Below are 20,296 nucleotides of genomic sequence, written 5' to 3'. Positions count from 1 at the left end.
GCTATTTTTGATTCATTATAATTGCAAGCTTGATTTGATCTGCATTATTAACTTACTGAGATAAGGAAAACACAGACTAACAAGACCTATGAGTAGTGCACTCCATAAAATTAATGAAACTTTGCTGGCACTATTTTTGGTACTAACATTGCACACAAGAAACAATTTTCTAGGAAATGACTGGTGCATTTAAAGAAAAAGCTCACTATTTCTAATGTCTAGATCATTTAGCAAACTTGTGATGAATAAGAAATATGAACGAATTGCAAACTGACACAAATTGCTGGATGATTTGTGACAATCCACTGTTAGCTTCATGGAAACAGCAGCTGACCTACAAACTCCACCTGAGTTTGATGGAGTTTCTGCTTTTGCACATTAATAGACAAATTACTTTCTGGTAGACAGTTATACCTGAAACTTAACAACATAGGTTTATTTTTAATGAGGAGATGCATGTTCCTGCAATGCCATTTTATCTCTTCAACCCGGACAGGATATAATTTAAACTGTGGCATCTTATTTCTACACAGAATCAATTGTTGGGTTTTTTATTTTATTTCACTTCTGTGTTTTTTTTCTCTCAGAACCCAGTTCCTAATTTTCTTTCTCTACTTGAAGTGATTTTAATTTGCCCTCCTTCACCATTTGTCTCTTTCACTCTCTTTAGGTTAAAGATGTGTACTGCTGGTCACATTGACAAGGTGCCAGATTCCTGTTATCCTTGTTACACTATTATCCGTTCAAGCTTTTCTGCGTTGCAAGATGAAGGAAAACCATCTAAATAACTAGGCATGGAATGAAGCGATTCTCTTCAGTAATATCAGATACAGTTTTGTTTTTAATTCAGTGAGATATAATGACATTGTTCCCCAAGCTCGATTCTAAAGAAAGCAACATTCCTCCAAACTTTATTCAAACTTTTATTTAATTCTCCGATTCTGTTATTCCTTTGGTGTTCTTGAAGAATAGGGCTTGACTGAAGTCTAAGTCTGTTCTGATCATGTGTATCAGCATGAAAACCTCGATGAGTCATGTTGGAAGAAAACAAAAGGCAGCATATTGCGACTGCCCACTCAATTTTAAGATAAGCACTGTTAGATAATGTATCTGAAAAAGAAATTACTTAGCTTAAGTACTCTACCTGTGAACTAAGAGTAATCCGTCAATGATAGCAGTTTATGTGAGGCCCTGCTTCTCATATTTCCCTCTATTTGTCCTGATCTTTTAATCAGAAATCAATATGGATATCTGTTTTACATTCTAGGGCATTAACACAAAACAACATTAACAAACTCTGTTCATAAATTCAATACTCACTGTGAAGCCAATATTTATCTGTTTCAGTACCAATATGTACATGGTTTCCTCATCTCAGTTGGAGGAGGATGAAGTTGTACTATTGGTCACATACTTCAAGTTATAAGAAAAATATGAGTTTGTGGCCATTATCTAGTGTCTCATGATTTAAAGTACTTGCACAAGGATAATGAATAGGAAAGGACTGGAGTAAAGCCTTTGACAAGGTTTTTCATGGTAGAATAATTAGTAAAAGTTAGAGCACATAGGATTCAGGATGAGCTTGCCAATTAGATACAACTTTGGCTTGATGATAGGAGAGCTAGGGTAGTGGTGGAGGGTTGTTTTTTTGGACAAAGTCTTGTGACCAGTGGTGTTCCACAAGGATCGGTGCTGGATGCACTTTTGTTTGTTATTTGTACAAATGATTTGGATGAGAATATAGGAAGCGGAAGCATGGTTAGTAAGTTTGTAGATGACACCAAAATTGGTAGTATAGTGGACAGTGAAGGAAGTTTTCTAAGATGACAAAGAGATCTTGATCAATTAGGTCAATGAGCTGAGGATTGGCAGATGGAGTTTAATTTGGATAAATTTGGCATATTGTATTTTGGTAAAACAAACAAGGACTAGTCTTACAAAACTAGGGCCATGGATAGTGTTGTAGAACAGAGAGACCAAGGGATTCAGGCACATAATTCTTTGAAATTTGCGTCACAGGTAGAACGTGTGGTTATGAAGGCATTTAGCACGCTTGATTTCTTGCTCAGACCATTGAGTATAGGAGTTGGGACATCATGCTGATATTGTACAGGTCACTGGTGAGGCCTCTTCTGGAGCACTGTGGGCAGTTCTGGTCACCCAGCTATACAAAGGATATTATATTATATTGGAGAGGGTTCAGGAAAGATTTACCAGGATGTTGCTGGGAAAGGAGTGTTTGAGTTATAAAACTAGACAGGATAGGCTGGAACTATTCTCATTGGATCTCAGGAGGGTGAGCGGTAACCTTATAAAGATTTATAAAATTATTAGGGGCATGGACAAGGTGAATAGTAAGAGTCTTTTCCCTGAAATGGGGGAGTTCAAGACTAGAGGGAATTTTTTTTAATGTGAAAGGAGAAAGTTTTAAAAAAGACATGAGGGACAACTTTTTTACACAGACAGTGGTTTGTGTGTGGAATGAACTGCCAGAGGAAGTGGTGGAAATAGGTTGAGTTGCAACATTTAAAAGACATTTCGACAAGTACATGAATAGGAAAGGTTTGGAGGGATTTGGGCCAAACACAGGCATGTGGGACTAGTTTAGCTTGAGAACATGGTCAGTGGGGATGAGTTTGACTGAACGGTTTGATTCCATGCTACATGACTTTATGTTCTGTGACCCTTCTTGCAGCTAAGTAGGCTGCTAACACTTTGACTTATTTTGCTCGTTGTCAGTTGTGCCACAGTTATGACCAGTTTTCAGCCAGAAAATTCATCAGCAAAATGAGCAACATTAAAGTTGTCTCAGAGAGTTTAATATATTCATTTTTGGCATATGTTTGATGAAACTTGATATTTAAATTGTATATAATTTTGTGCATGTATTTCTTCATTGGCTGATGCTGAGCTTTTAACAATACTGCCTCATAGATAGGTGCCAACTGTTCCCACTTGATAGCAGGAAAAATAATCTCATTGTCTTCACTGATGAAGATGGCAAAGTCCTCTTCTAAGTGGTGCAAGACAGTAGTTTCATTACTTGCAGTGAAACTTGTTTGGCATTGAGTAGTAACTCTGTCACATTCGATGTTACAGAAAACAGTGACAATACTTAATAAGCATGGGCAAATGTAACATCTTATCCACATTCTCTCTGTGTACTCTGGACGACATTACACTCTTCATTCTTTTAAAACAGCACTCACATAATGAAGCTTTCAAGTTACATCCTGGGTAAAACATATCCAGCTCTCCCACACCCACCAACCACCTTTAAAACCCTAAACACCTTAATTCACCTTAACATTCACATTCAACTCAATCTCTCACTTCACCTCTCCTGGAACAATTACCACAGAAAACTTCATTGAGTCTTGTCCTGCAGACATACAACTTTCAAACCACTTAGAATCTGATAAAAGAAATGCTTGTTCTGATTAGGCAATTGCATTTTGGTTTGTTGCTTATAAATGTTACAGTAAATCAGGAAATTGAGCATGCATTAGATTTGAGTCTCTTCATGAAGAAGACAATCCCAGGCATGTTTCTGCTGGGTAAAATAAATTGACTTTGGTGTCATTTGGAAAATGGCACAGGAAGAGGAGCATGGTTGAGGTACTGCAACTGTAGTTGATTAGTCAGTGATGTCCTGCAGATAATGTCCTCCGATGTATTTTGCAATATAGAGTGAAGACATGACCTGCATTAAAGATGAGCTGCATGCTTGGTAATAGGATCCCTGTCGTTTCCATGCATGCCAGTGCCACATATGCTGAGTATGTATGTACCATTGCGAAGAATCTAGTTTTCATGAACTTGTTCCTTTCTTTCACACCATTAAAAAGACAAAGGTAACTTGTGTTTAGTGTAACAGCATGGAATACTGAAATGGGCTTGCATGTAAACTTCCTTGATTTTACAGGTGAGTCATGGAATGACAGTGGCACAAATTCTGAAGATTAACAAAATCATCCAGAATGATGATCTATTGTCAAAGAATTGAAGCATAATCAGTTCAAAAGATACTGGTGTTTGATGAACTTATCATTAGTCCACCAATGCAATTCAGAGGAGGTGTTGGGCAGTGTTGGATTTAGAAACACAAAAAAAGACTATCACGGTGTCAGTATTAATTTAGTTTTTTTAATATAACTTCATGATATTCTTTTTCTAGCATGCATTTGATACAGATGGATTCTGTACAGCGTTGGATGGACGACTTGAGATTGATGGCAGAATGTGAATGCATGTGCATACTTCAGTCAAAGCCCATCAGTGTGGATGGTGATGGACTCAATGAACTAGTCATAACATCTCAACAAAATTTACAAGACAGCTTGCAGACACTATTGAAGAGAGCGTGGACAATAACCACAGAACTGTCCAATATTTTCTACAAGCTTGAAAAAAACAGGTGGCAATGGATTCACTGCACTGCAGTGAGGCTGAACTGTCATGTCAGGTCACTGATAAGTGAATACAACAGTTACACTAGGAATGCTTCAGTGGAGATACAACAGGTAATGTTGATTGATTCAACTTTATTCTGAATTACCATATTGGAAATAAAATAGTGCAATTCTAATGTCATCTAATGTAGTTATAATTCCGGAACAATAGATTAATTATTTTTAGATATTTCATTGTGCAGTTGCAGTGTGAAGCTCTATAGTTCTGGAAAGTAAGGTTAATCATAATAATGACACAATCGTTAAACTTACGAGGACCACTGACACAGCTGTTTCATCAATGATCTCCCCTTCATCATAGGGTCAGAAGTAGGGATTTTCATCAATGACTGCACAATATTGGGTGTTGTTCACAACTCCTCTATTCTTGCAGTCCATGTTCAAACGCAACAAGATCTGGACAATATTCAGACTTAGGCTGACAAGTGGCAAGTAGCATTCACGCAGCAGAAATGCTGGGCAATGACCATTTACAATCAAAGACACTCTAACCACTATCCTTTGACATTCACTAATGTTGCCATCTCTGAATCCCATACTATGAACATCTTGGGGGTTATCATTTACCAGAAATTCAACTGAATTCACCACATAACTACAGTGGCCACAAGAGCAGGTCAGAGGCTAGGAATACTGTGGTGAGTAACTCACTTCCTAACTTGACCAAAGTCTGTCTACCATCTATTAGACACAGGTCAGGAGTGAGATGGAATTTGCCTATGACTGCAGCTCCAACAACACTTAAAGCTTGACATTATCCAGGGCAAGCAGATTCCTTGATTGGCACCATATCCACAAGTTTCCACTCCCTGGACCATCAATGCTCAGTCATAGCAGTATGTACAATCTTCAAAAAAACTGCAAAAATTTCCCTCAATATCCCTTAGACAACACCTTCCAAACCCATGATCACTACTATCTTGAAGGACAAGACAAATCACTCACTATCCCAACTTGGAAATACATCGCTGTTCCTTCAAAGTCACTGAGTAAAAGTCATAGAGCTTCCTCCCTCATTGCACTGTGGGTTTACCTACAGCACATGGACTGCAACAGTTCAAGAAGGCAGTTCACCACCAAGGGTAACTGCAGATGGGCAATAAATGCTGGCAAGTCAGCTATGCCCAGGTCCCATGAATGAATTTAAAATAAACCCAGGGAAAATGTTGTTATTGAGGAATGTGAAAAACTTAACAGGCCCTCCCTTAAACCACCCCACCATCTTCAGACCAGCTATATTTGCTGGAGGAATCAGCACCTAAACATATTTAAATGTATATGGGAACCCAATGCTGGTAATCAAGTTAAGGAATCTTCTCCTGACTTCAGAAAATCTCCCCGCTATATTAACCAAAGTGACCATCATTTGTATTTAGCTCTTTTGGTGAAATGCATTTGCAGGTTTGGGAAAACCTCATTAACCTGAAATATTGACTCCGTCTTCCCCTTTTTGCAAAACCTGCTGTGTTTTTCCAGATGTTTCTGCTTTTATTTTAGCCTTTCAGCATGCATAATATTTTGTTATTGTGTGTACATATTCGCTGATCACAACTAGAGGATGATGTGAAGCACTAATGGATAAATGTGACACAATCTTGCATTTCTCAAAATCATAAGTGTGACATCCCTGTAGTGTTAGCAGTAGATACTGTGAGGGAATTTGTTTCTGATTTTGAAAAAGAGACTGATAATTAAACCATGTACCAGTTCCTGTTCAAAACAGTCATTCATTTCAGGAAAGGGGAATATTTCTCAGGTTCTTTTTGTTCTGTATCGAAGTTGCTTCTTGACGGCTAATGCATATTGCTGGCTGGATGCATCCAAATCTAAACAATCTCTTCAAAGGAGATATTTATCCTGAATTATAATTTTGCCTTTCAAGAGTAAAATCCTTTCCAGTTATTGATACAGTGCCCCAAGCTCCTGACTTACTTCCAGACAAGGGTGAGCAGAATTCTTCATCTGCTCTTATTCCACTTTCTGTGACACACTGCTGTTATGAAGAATTACCACATACAGCCATTGAAGATATGGTGAAAGTACCAAAGCCCTCAACTCTCTTCAGCAACTACACTGGTCCTCCAACCATTAATTGTCAGACTGAGTGTATTGAGATCTTACAGACTATATCAAATCATAGAGTACAATAAACTCTGCAAATGCAGAAGGTCAAGAGTGTAGCAGTGTGTACTATCTTAAAAAAAACCTGCAGAAATTTCCCTAAATATCCCTTAGACAACACCTTCCAAACCCATGATCACTATCATGGCTTTCAACAACTGTGGATTGCAATAGCTTCCTCATTTCCCCTCCCCCCACAATTTTCCAGTTCCCAAGCCTCCAACTCGGCACCATCTTCTGGAACTGCCCATCACTGCCCCCCGACATATCACCTTCTCCATCACCGTCATCCACCTATCGCTTTCCCAGCTACCTTCCCCCCCAATCCCATCCCCTCCCATTTATCTCTCAGCCCCGATCCAAAAGCCTCATTCCTGATGAAGGGCTTATGCCAAAAATTTTGATTCTCCTGCTCCTCGGATTCTGCCTGACTTGCTGTGCTTTGCCAGCAACACACTCTTGACTCTGAGCTCCAGCATCTGCAGTCATCACTTTCTCCCAAATGCAGAAGGTCCCTCAGTCATAATGAAGCACATGATTAATATCCTACATTTTTTCATGACAACCCAGAAAATTCTTAAACTTTGACCAGCTTTCTTGGTTTGTAGTAAAGTAATCCCGACAGTCATTCCATTGCTAGACAGAATGTGAGCAAACATTTCTGACTAATTCATGGACTTTTTATGGGTGTTTTGAAAAGGTGAACAAATACTTGGCATTTCACCATGTGATTCATTCATCCCTTCGTTCTATGTTTGAGAATACAGCATGAAAAAGTAAAAAACAATTATATTGCTTACGAAAGTGAACAGTGAAAATCCATCAGCTCTTGTTCAATGATACAACTTCACTATTTAGCTATGTGTCACTGTCAAATGATCTTTTCAACAGATGATATTGTGAAAGAGTACAGCAAGATGAGACCATTGAATTACAGTCAAGCCAAAATGATATCTCTTGATGAACAAGTCTGGTCTTGAAACTGATGTATAGGCTCAGAGACAGCTATAAAATCTGGGGTGATGTTACTAATCCTCCTTTCGTCATTTCAGCTGTTGAATGTATAATTTGAGGTCAGCCAACAGACCTTTCTCTACATCTTGCAATAACCAGGGCTGGGAGAACTGTGAGGCTGAATCTGTGAACAACAGACTTTGCAGAAGATGGTAGAATTGGTGATATTTTCAGGTTTATAGTTTTCCATCAAAATATTATGAAAGTGCTTTCAGTTAACAATACTGGAAACTGAGAAATATGCTTGTTGAGGAAGACATAGAGATAGGGTTTAATGAATATCTGAGTTTTGTTGAGATGTGACTATGATCTCAGTAGTCAACTGAGAAAGTTTCCACTCAAAGGATGGAATGAGAGAAGATAGAGCAGGGAGCTTAGCTGCACAATCATCATGGATATAGTGAAAATAAATTTGGTGAAATGCCTCAAAAATTTGGCCTCCACTTATCTGGACAGATGAATTCATATTAAAATTTTAGCCAGTCTACTGATGACTGACACTGTCTCTTTTATCACGTTATGGACATGTAACAATAACTATCCCTTGCTGATTAAAACAGCTTCCTCAAGTCTTGCATTAACTTGTCTAACAAAAGAAAGGAATGTCTGACAGCGATGCAATATGTTTGATTGATGTGGCTGTCATAGTTAAATAGCTGGCAGCACATGCACGATAACATCAAGGTGTGTGGGATTTGCAGCAGTGCTAAGTGTATATGGAATGAGTTGCCAGATGAAATGGTGGGTACAATTACAACATTTAAAAGACACTTGGACAGATACATGCAAAGGAAAGCTTTAGTGGGATATGGGCCAAATGCAAGCAAATGGGTCCAGGTCAGAATAGAAAACGTGGTCAACATGGACGAGCCAGGCTGAAGGGCTTGTTTCTATGCTGTATGACACAATAACTCTAATTAAGGCAAGATGAAGTATTATATATTTGGTGCTTGATAATGTTGCTTGGTTAGTGAAATGCTGTGATGAGTAAAGCAGTATGTGAGAATGATGGTTCAGTTTGAAAACAAAATTATTTGACAATTTGTTTGCTGATTTTGGCTATTCATGTGAGATCATTAAACTTCTTCCTGCACTACATCCCAGTCATCAATGCTTGATTGCTTATTGATAGCAATGGCTTTTTGTTCCGTTGACTTCTGTATGTCTTTCACACACACACACACACTTGCTCACACTCACAACCCCCACCCCAGACAGACACACACACACAGACAGACAAAGACCCACATGCACACATATATTTTGTGTGGTGAATTTTTTTGGTACTTTCAGAGTTATATTGCACTTTGCTCAAAAACCACATACATTCATGGAGAACTCTGAGCTCAAAAACTGCATGAATTTATGTAAAACTCTGTTAGCTCACTTTTTAGATTGGAATCAATCTAAACATCTGGTCATAGACAGAGAACACAGGGGGCTAACACCTTCAACATATTGTCTAGCTATCACCATTGTTAACAGCTAAGCCGAGAATGCAACTTTAAAAAAAAGGGTTTTGTGATTTACACATGAAAGAAGTGAAACTATCACTGTATTCTAACAGATGAAAGGCTTAACAGACAATCAATTCTTCAATGTATAATTTCAGTTACATCACACTGCAAATTTTTGCTATAAATTCTGTGTTACGATCGAGCCCTCCACAATCACCTGATGAAGGAGCGTCGCTCCGAAAGCTAGTGTGCTTCCAATTAAACCTGTTGGACTATAACCTGGTGTTGTGTGATTTTTAACTTTGTACACCCCAGTCCAACACCGGCATCTCCGAAGCATTTAATGATGACCATGAAACCATTGTCAATTACCAGGAAAAAAACCCACCTGGTTTGCTAATGTCCTTTAGGGGAAAAAACTGCTGTCTTGACTTGGTCTAACCTACATGTGACTCAGAGCAATGTGGTTGACATTTAACTGCCCTCTGGGTAATTTGGGATGTGTATTAAATGCTGCCTAGCCAGTGATGCCATATCAAGTGAATAAATTAAAAAGAAGTTCTGGAGGGCTTCTTTGCCTGTGTGGGAAGAGGACTACTCATCTCAATTTATTCCCTGCACCAAGACCTTCAGTCTGTGTCAAGGAACCTTGGAGCACGCTTATTACACTTTGCCATTTCACTCCTAATGCTCAACGTCTCTTCCAGATACACTTCCTGCGCCAGCCATTATGAGGTAAATACATTTTAAAGTGGTAATAGCTGCTCAAGGTGTTGGGAGACCCTCCTGCTGAGGCATCCAGTCATCCAGCAATGTGCTTAGCAGTATACTGCCTGCTACTACCATTTCAATTAGCCTGCACACAGTTTTCATACATTTGGGGTTAATTGGGGTTAATTAAACTTTGGCTACACTAGCTGGAGAATTAAGATGGAGGTTTGAATGTGAGAAAGCTGATCAGTTTATGGATGTATCTGTTTCACCATGAATGCTCAAACTTGGAATCAGATCCTGGTTGAAACAACAACTTAATTTGCACTTGGTAGTAAATAAAGTGAATACAAAGATTTTTAAATTGTTTGGAAAAGAGACAGGCAAGCTCTTGTCTCAGAAAGGCGTGGAGGAATAGAACATTGGACCATGTTAACAAGCAGATGGAGATAGTCTGAGTGTGTCTTGAACACTTGCAGACGCGAGGATATAATCTTTCCAAAGTTTGTCTTTCTGTGCAGGTCAGGTTCTCTGGAAGTAAAGCTGGTCTCCATCAGTCACATGAAACAGATTTGTAGCAGACTGCAAGTATACTTTACAATTGATTATTGCAAAAGAAACTCAGTATTATCAACTCACTGCATGATCTAATTTTGCACCTCCATAACAATTTAGTCTTTGTTGATTTGAAAGATAGGAACGAATTAACAATTTTACAAAAGAGGAATTAAATAAGATGGGCATTATTATGGGTTTTATGCATACAATGCGATAAGCAGGACTATTTCATCTGGAAGTGTATTGCATTGCATTGTGTTTAAATTAATTAATTAATACACAGATTTGTGACCCCACTTGGTTATCTAACAAGGAAGGCTAGTCATAAATTTGAAGTAAATAGTCACAATATTTTAAAGCTTATGAAGTGAAGGAGCAACTGATGCATGTTATTTGACATTTAATATGTTTTACTGAAGTCTGATGCTGGAAGCCAAAGATGCAGGTTGAAAGCTACATTTTTGCTCCTAGCATCACTGTGACAGTAGACCATCAACCGGAAGTAAAACTCAGGTCTGAGAGTAAGAGAATGAGATTAGGCTGAGCTGTACCATTCAACTTTATAGACATTTTCTATTCAACCTGATCAGACATGTTATGGCAGGCAAACCTCCTGAAGCAGACACTGCAACAACGAGCCCCAAGTTTATATTTGGTCCAGCGTTTCCAAATGTTGTTCTTGATCCTGATTGGACAAAAACAATGGCATTCACATTTAGGTGAGTTCTCCCTGCAGATTTTGTGACTTCTTACCTTTAGCAGCATAGAGCAGTTGGTGGAATGGCAGCTAAGTGGGAAAGTTCTCAGAGTAGGTCAAAAGTTTGGGTTAGGGGCAAATATTGTGTCCGAGGTTGTATGCAGGATATTGTGGAGGGTTTATTGCTGGTCAAGGAATGTCAAGTCATTGTGTTTTTGTGGAGGGGAGATTGGGGGATAATCAGAATTGATGGAAATTGGTTAGAGGTGTGGGGATAACAGAGATCAGAAAGTAATTGAAGAGGCTTCAGTAGTTACCCAAGGTTATAGAAGACTTCAAGTGATTGGAAATCCTCTGACTGGCTGACTGTAGTTCAGAGCTGGTGTCTTTGTTGGAGGGTACCAAAATTTGGACAATTGCCTCAGGAAAATTCAACTTGCCAGGCAATTCAGGTAAGCTAGCTGCAGCTAGGTTTCCACGTGATCTCAACACGCATCCCCAACCTGCACTGCCTCAACAGCTATCTCCCATTTCTAGGTTTTTTTTTTAACCAATTTCATAGATTAAATAACAATAATTGATGGATACTTTTGGTTAAAAATAGATCAGTTATGACAGCTGAAAATGAATGCTCCATGTTTGATTGAAGACGATATTTAAAGAATAATATTATTAAAGACTTTTGAGCAACCGAGATATGAGATTTGAAATATATTTGTGAATTAAAGAATGTCAGATGATTATTGAGTGATTTAGTGATCTTGTCACTACCATCCTAGTCAGAAAACAATTATGAGTATTGATTAGACTCTTCTTGATTAAGTACTTCCTGACACTAGTCATGAACTGGCCTGCTGTTAACTTATTGCCTGCATCATTATTCAACTTGAAATAGTGTTCCAGATTTAATTTTGTTATTGTGCTTGTTTTATTCATTTCCATTCAGAGTTAAGGAGTCTAGAATCAGTTCTATTGTTACAAATAGGTTTTCTAATTTTCTGTGATGTGTCTTGGATGTCTAGGATACAAATAATGATAGTTATATCAGCACAATGGCCTCAATCTTACAACTGAAACAATTTAGTATTTGGATTGTTAGCATCATTGATTATTGATTTGCAATGACAGCATGTGTTAAACACAACATCTATAACTCCTGGATTTTTGTCAGTCTCACCAACTACTCAATATCTTTTATTGAATATTTTTGATGGCCATGTTTTCTTCTGATGTCTTGAATTTAATTTTGCATCATTCCTTTATTCACAAATTTTATCATACTCTTTTTGTAACTCAAGAGCCAATGGGCTGAGGAGTGGTAGATGGAGTTTAATTTAGATAAATGTGAGGTGCTGCATTTTGGGAAAGCAAATCTTAGCACGACTTATACACTTAATGGTAAGGTCCTCTGGAGTGTTGCTGAACAAAGAGACCTTGTAGTGCAGGTTCATAGCTCCTTGAAAATGGAGTTGCACGTAGATAGGATAGTGAAGAAGGCATTTGGTATGCTTTCCTTTATTGGTCAGAGTATTGAGTACAGGAGTTGGGAGGTCATGTTGCGGCTGTACAGGGCATTGGTTAGGCCACAGTTGGAATATTGCATGCATTTCTGGTCACCTTCCTATCGGAAAGATATTGTGAAACTTGAAAGGGTTCAGAAAAGATTTACAAGGATGTTGCCAGGGTTGGAGGATTTGAGCTATAGGGAGAGGTTGAATAGGCTGGGGCTGTTTTCCCTGGAGCGTCGGAGGCTGAGGGGTGACCTTATAGAGGTTTATAAATTCATGAGGGGCATGGATTGGATAAATAGACAGTTTTTTTTCCCTGGGGCGGGGGAGTCCAGAACTAGAGGTCATTGGTTTAGGGTGAGAGATATAAAAGAGACCTAAGAGGTGACTTTTTCACTCGGTGTGTGGTATGTGTATGAAATGAGCTGCCAGAGGAAGTGGTGGAGGTTAGTGCAATTGCAACATTGAAAAGGCATCTGGATGGGTATATGAATAGGAAGGGTTTGGAGGGATATGGGCCAGGTGCTGGCAGGTGGGACTAGATTGGGTTGGGATATCTGGTTGGCATGGATGAGTTGGACCGAAAGGTCTGTTTCCGTCTCTGAGTCTATGGTTCTATGACACGAGCTTTGGAATTCCTCAAGGTTCTCCACCTCTACACTCTCCTCATCCTCTAAGACCCTCGGTTTATCAAGCTACTGGTCATCTGTCCTAATATTGACATAGATGGCTCAGTTTTAAGTTATGTTTGATAATGCCTTGGGATACTTAATCTGAATAAAGAGGCTATCTAACTGCAAGTTGCCATTGTGGTCACGTACATTTCTTGTTTGAAAGGTTAATGCAGCTGATTATTATATTGAAAATTATAATGTGATACTTAACAATTCAAAATCAGAGAAAATCAATTCTTGATCCAAAAGAGCAATTAAATACCTGATATTAATTGATAAGATTGTATTTATTTTTTTTAATTCCTCTCATACATAAAAGCTTGAAGGCTTACTTGAAAATTACTTTTGGCCTGAAATTTAATGTAGTTTTTTTGTCAGGCTTGAGATTACAAAAGTGTAAATGTGCTTTTAAACATAAATATTCTGTTCTTGTGGTAGAAAAAAAACCAAATAATTATGTGCCTCAGAAGGTCAGACATTCAGTTGTTGACATTGTAGACTTCAACTCAGTAGGTTCACAATCATTATTTTTCTACCACAAGAACAAAATATTAGTGTTTAAAAACACATTTACACTTCTGTAATCTCAAGCCTGACAAAGATACTTATTGTGTGCAGGAACAAAATGATTCAATGTTCTGTTTAATTAACTGAATGACTTAACATTAATGAAGCAGCAAACATGGTGTTAAAATTTGAAGTAAATTTACATCAAAGCTCATAGTATTGTATTCTTTCACTGACTCATTATGTGTGGACAGTCTTTTGTAAAGTGTTTTAATGTAGCAATTATTTTGTAAGCTTATGTTTTTCTAATTATCTTTTATTTTACTCCTGGCCTTATAATGACACTATTGTTGATCAGGTACAACTTCATGAATGTTAGCAGTCTCTTCTTTCCTGTCAAAGTGGAAATTGTTTGTGTATAAACTTAGACTGTGAATGTAGACTTGCTGCTCAGCTATGGATGGCATCACCATTAAGTCTGATCTCCTTCTTTAACATTCATATAAAGTCTTTTCGCATAAATTCATACAAATGCATTTTTCAGTATCTTATCAAATATTGTCAGAAGCTGATTTTCTTCACTTCCTTTGTTAAGTTGTGTTTATATCAATTGTGGAGATTGACTGTTTCCTTGCGTAAGAACACTTAAGTCACAATGAAACCTTTTTGATCCATGTGCAGTGTGTGTGACTTTACAGGGATTCTGTGGATGTCTGAAGATCAAAGTAGCCATGGCTTAGATGGCACATTGGAAGAAATGTCAATGTTTTATACAAAGCTTGTCGCTACTCTCACATTGAATTCAAATTAATTGTCATTTATTTTCATTGTCTACAATCCTCAAAATGTGTCTTAACCATAATTGCAAATGGTGGTAGTTTCAATGTGATGTTTTCTTTCAAGCAACACATTGTACAATTTCTCTGCCAAATTTGTGCCATACAATGTTGAATTAAATATAATTTGTATGGAAGATTCTTACATGCTTGAAATGGGCTGGCAATTGTATAAGTGAATTTCACAGAGTCCTACCGTCAGCAGAGAAAGGAGACATTCATCCCAGTCTGACTTTGATTTTTTAACCAGATTGTCTTGACAATGGATATTATTTTATAAAATTATGCTCAATGATATCTGACATACAACTTAATCTATTTCAAATAAGAAACAAAACTGAGACCAATATCTTTTGCAGATTATGCATGTTGCAATTTCTGTGTCTTCAATATTAGATTAGCTGAATTAATAATGAGCATTACTCAAAACACAACAATGAAATATTCAAAGACCAACACATGCGAGGAGACTTTAACTGCAAATAGCTGTACATATTGTGTTGTTCTGGCAATACTTTTACTGCATGTCAATTGTAACGTGTTTGTTTTTGTTTCTCTGCAGTTTGAAACGATTTTAATAGAGAAGTGCTGTCACCTGACTACAATAACTGAGAGGTAAATTTTGACTTCCTGAGCTTCCACTGAGATCTCTAGTTTGAACTCTGTCATTGTTTGACATGTCGAATATGATCCTTCTGCTTTGTTATTCACTACTAATATTCCTATCTCTGATACAAATTGAATAAAATATGATTGTTCTAGTCCTAAACTTCATTCAACAATTGGAAGATGACCTTTTTTGATTAAATTTATCAGATTTATTCAAAGTTTTAAGTTTACCATAAAATTGAGAGCAGCTATAGAGCCCTTTGAAACTAACTTATTTGAAAATGGATTCTAAGATTTGTCCATGAACCCATAAGTTGTTAGTTTGTTAATGAATGCTTAAATTTGGAACTTTTTCCCAAAGTTGGAATTGACACTAATCACTCCACTGTTATACCTTGTTACAGTGTCCAGAGCTATGTTATAGTAAGTGTTATACTTCAACATGTTTGCTGCATATTCTGATAAGCTCCAACATTGTTAAGGTGGGGTGTGAGAGTATGCAGAAGAAGTTGAGGAGGAGGAATTTGTGCAGGATTTTGGGATTTCTATCTCCAGAGTCCTTGATCCCAGGGAAGGTCTCTTACTGATTTAAACATTGATTTATTTTTCAATTTTTATTGGTTCCTGAGATATGGACACCACAAACATCCTGGTGACAGAAACAAGACAGGAAGTCATATCATCATCTAAAAGGCTCATCAAAACTAATTGGTTCCTCCAAAATAATCCAACTAGTCCTACTCCCTTTGTTTTATCAAAAACCTGGCATCTTTTCTACATTTATTAATCTATTCCTTTTTGAAGAGTATACCGAATCTATATTGACAACTCTACCAGGCACTCTATTCCAAATTCTAACTAGTTGTTTCTGTAAAAGGTTTTTCCTCATGTTTCTCTGGTTGTTTGGCCAATCCCCTTCATCTGTGCACTCTGGTCATCGGTGTTTTGGCTGTTTCAATCAGTTTCTCTTTATTTATCTAAAACCTTCAAGATTTTAAACATGTTACAAATTTTATACATCTGACCCAGCATTTAAATCTACAGGTCTGAAAAATATCAGTGGGAAATAAAACTTTAAGGCACAGATATGAAAATTTACTGAGCCAAATATATTCCAACTCCCTCGAGACACACATCATAATTTTGACCAGCCTTCTTTGTGACAGTCCTACAGCAATCCTGTTTTACTACAGAGCAAGGCTATTCTTACACCAGATCAACCTTTTTAACTTATTTACAATTGATTTGAAATGCAGGAAATTATAGAAATTATCTGAATCTACTAATTGATATAGGAAGAATTTAGTAAATGTTTCAATAGTATTGTGATCATTCTGTGAAAATCTGTGAATACATAATTTTACTGACATTGAGACAGTGCAAAATTACAATGGTGACTGTATATCAACATTGTTGAAAAGCTGATTTTGACCTTGATATTATAGGGCTAGTGTCTTCGAGGTCGACAGCACAGAAAAGAAACTTTCAGCCCATCAAGTTTGTGCCATTTATAAAGAGCCATCTAACTATTCTAATCCCATTTTCCAACATTTGGACCATAGCCTTGTATGCCTTGGTGTCACAAATGTATATCTAAATACATTTCTAAAATCCACTTCCTAAAAATTGAGCTATTGACTTACTCTTCTTTAAACCTGCCATATCACATTCTCAATAAGCAAGTCTTCAACCTACAGTTCTTGTCAACTAATGGCCCATCACCAACCTCCCTTTCCTCTCTAAAGTTCTTGAACACTTTTTGGTCATATAAGACCATAAGACATAGGAGCGGAAGTAAGGCCATTTGGCTCATCGAGTCCACTCCGCCATTCAATCATGGCTGATGGACATTTCAACTCCACTTATCCGCATTCTCCCTGTAGCCCTTAATTCCTTGTGACATCAAGAATTTATCAATTTCTGCCTTGATGACATTTAGCGTCCCGGCCTCCACTGCACTCTGCGGCAATGAATTCCACAGGCCCACCACTCTCTAGCTGAAGAAATGTCTCCGCATTTCTGTTCTGAATTGACCCTCTCTAATTCTAAGGCTGTGTCCACTGGTCCTAGTCTCCTCGCCTAACGGAAACAATTTCCTAGCGTCAACCCTCTCCAAGCCATGTATTATCTTATAAGTTTCTATTAGATCTCCCCAATGAATACAATCCCAGGATCCTCAGCCGTTCCTCATATGTTAGACCTACCATTCCAGGGATCATCTGTGTGAACCTCCGCTGGACACGCTCCAGTGCCAGTATGTCCTTCCTGAGGTGTGGGGACCAAAACTGGACACAGTACTCCAAATGGGGCCTAACCAGAGCTTTATAAAGTCTCAGTAGCACAACAGTGCTTTTATATTCCAACCCTCTTGAAATAATTGACACCATTGCATTCGCTTTCTTAATCACGGACTCAACCTGCATATTTACCTTTAGAGAATCCTCAACTAGCACTCCCAGATCCCTCTGTACTTTGGCTTTACGAATTTTCTCACTGTTTAGAAAGTAGTCCATGTTTGTATTCTTTTTTCCAAAGTGCAAGACCTCGCATTTGCTCACATTGAATTCCATCAGCCATTTCCTGGACCACTCTTCCAAACTGTCTCGATCCTTCTGCAGCCTCCCCACTTCCTCAGTACTACCTGCCTGTCCACCTAACTTTGTATCATCGGCAAACTTCGCTAGAATGCCCCCAGTCCCTTCATCCAGATGATTAATATATAATGTGAACAGCTGTGGCCCCAACACTGAACTCTGTGGGACACCGCTTGTCACTGGCTGCCATTCCGAAAAAGAACCTTTTATCCCAACTCTCTGCCTTCTGTCAGACAGCCAATCCTCAATCCATACCAGTAGCTCACCTCGAACACCATGGGCCCTCACCTTGCTCAGCAGCCTCCCGTGTGGCACCTTATCAAAGACTTTTTGGAAGTCTAGGTAGATCACATCCACTGGGTTTCCCCAGTCTAACCTACTTGTCACCTCTTCAAAGAATTCCAACAGGTTTGTCAGGCACGACCTCCCCTTACTAAATCCATGTTGACTTGTTCTAATCCGACCCTGCTTTTCCAAGAATTTCGAAACCTCATCCTTAATGATGGATTCTAGAATTTTACCAACAACCGAGGTTAGGCTAATTGGCCTATAATTTTCCATCTTTTGTCTTGATCCTTTCTTGAACAAGGGGGTTACAACAGCGATCTTCCAATTATCTGGGACTTTCCCTGACTCCAGTGACTTTTGAAAGATCTCAACCAACGCCTCCGCTATTTCCTCAGCCACCTCCCTCAGAACTCTCGGATGTAGCCCATCTGGGCCAGGAGATTTATCAATTTTAAGACCTTTTAGCTTTTCTAGCACTTTCTCTTTTGTAATGGCAACCATAGTCAACTCAGCCCCCTGACTCCCTTTAATTCTTGGGATATTACTCATGTCTTCCACTGTGAAGACTGATGTAAAGTACTTATTAAGTTCTCCTGCTATTTCCTTATCTCCCATCACTAGCCTTCCAGCATCAGTTTGAAGCAGCCCAATGTCTACTTTTGCCTGTCATTTGTTTCTTATGTATTGAAAGAAACTTTTACTATCATTTCTAATATTACTGGCTTGCCTACCTTCATATTTGATCCTCTCCTTCCTTATTTCTCTCTTTGTTATCCTCTGTTTGTTTTTGTAGCCTTCCCAATCTTCTGATTTCCCAGTGCTGTTGGCCACTTTATCGGATCTCTCTTTTTCTTTGATAGATTTCCTGACTTCCTTTGTCAGCCATGGCTGTCTAATCCCTCCCTGGATAATCTTTCTCTTCTTGGGGATGAACCTCTGTACAGTGTCCTCAATTTTATCCACAAACTCCTGCCATTTTTGCTCTACTGTCTTCCCTGCTAGTCTCTGCTTCCAGTCGATTTTCGTCAGTTCCTCTCTCATGCCCTCATAATTACCTTTATTTAACTGTAACACCATTACATCCGATTTTGCCTTCTCTCCTATATTTATTCACCTCTTACCTGAACTCCAGGATTACAATCAATCTGGATGCTACCCTGTCATAGCAAAAACTTCTCTGATCAAAGTAATTATCACTCTTACCGGCAGTGAGTTCCAATTCCTCTCATCCTCTTTAAACCACCTGCCCTTTATCAGAAATGGGAGTCAGTTAGCTGAGTTGGCTGAACATTGTTTTTTTGATAAAGAGTGACATCAGCAGTATGGGTTCAATTCTCACACCAGCTGAGATTACCCTGAAGGACTCTGCTTCTCAGCCTCTCCCATTACCTGCAGTGTGGTGACTCTCAAGTTAAACCATCACCATCATCTCTCTCTAATGAGAGAGCAGCCCTATGGCCTGGTAAGACTATGGCAGCTTTACCTTCCCTTTTTACCTTATGACTATGCCCCTTAGTCATTGATTCCTCCATCAAGGGGAAATTCTTCCTGTCTACCCTATCAATGCCCTTTATAATTTTCTATATTTCAATCATGTTCCCCTTCAGTTTCCACTGCTTCAAGGAAAATGACCCTAGTTTATCCAAACTTTCTTCGCAACTGAAACTTTGCAGCCCATGCAAATCCTGGGAAATCTCTTTTGTACCCTCTCCAGTGCAATCACATGCCACCTATAATGTGATTCTAGACACATGTACGATACTATAGGTGTGGCCTAATCAACATTTGGTACAGTTCTATTTAAATCTCTCTGTTCTTTAACTCAATGCCTTAACTAATAAAGGCACTTTTCCCAATTGCCTTTTTAGCCACATTATCTATCTGTCCCATTTCCTTAAGGGACTGGTGGACATGCACACCAAGGTCCCTCTGTTCCTTGGTATTTTTCAAGGATCTACCACTCATTATATAATCCCTTGCCTTTTTGTCCTATCCAAATCCATCACCTCACATTTATCTGGATTGCACAAAGTTAAAAATCACACAACACCAGGTTATAGTCCAACAGGTCTAATTGGAAGCACTAGCGTTCAGAGCACTGCTTCTTTATCAGGTGGTTCATCAGGTCCACAACCACCTGATGATGGAGCAGCGCTCCGAAAGCTAATGCTTCCAATTAAATCTGTTGGACTATAACCTGGTGTTGTGCGATTTTTTAATTTTGTACACCCCAGTCCAATACTGCCATCT

At 38.5% G+C, this 20,296-nt stretch overlaps 1 protein-coding gene across 2 annotated transcripts in view; it reads left to right on the top strand.

The window, feature by feature from the left end:
• insc (INSC spindle orientation adaptor protein) overlaps positions 1 to 20,296 on the top strand; it is a 287,717-nt gene that overhangs the window by 74,161 nt on the left and 193,260 nt on the right. For both annotated transcript variants that reach the window (XM_087996161.1, XM_087996159.1), the window contains exons 2-3: positions 4,178 to 4,523; positions 15,118 to 15,170. In XM_087996161.1, the coding sequence (XP_087852287.1) occupies positions 4,178 to 4,523; positions 15,118 to 15,170 (399 nt within the window). The remainder of the gene's footprint in view (positions 1 to 4,177; positions 4,524 to 15,117; positions 15,171 to 20,296) is intronic.

The sequence above is a fragment of the Chiloscyllium plagiosum genome, unplaced genomic scaffold (assembly GCF_037043375.1).
Source record: "Chiloscyllium plagiosum isolate Xiang-an unplaced genomic scaffold, Cpla_swu_hap1 HiC_scaffold_18, whole genome shotgun sequence".
In the NCBI taxonomy this organism is placed as follows: domain Eukaryota; kingdom Metazoa; phylum Chordata; class Chondrichthyes; order Orectolobiformes; family Hemiscylliidae; genus Chiloscyllium; species Chiloscyllium plagiosum.
Note: the sequence above shows the minus strand (reverse complement) of the source record. Positions and strands in the feature narration are given on the sequence as shown.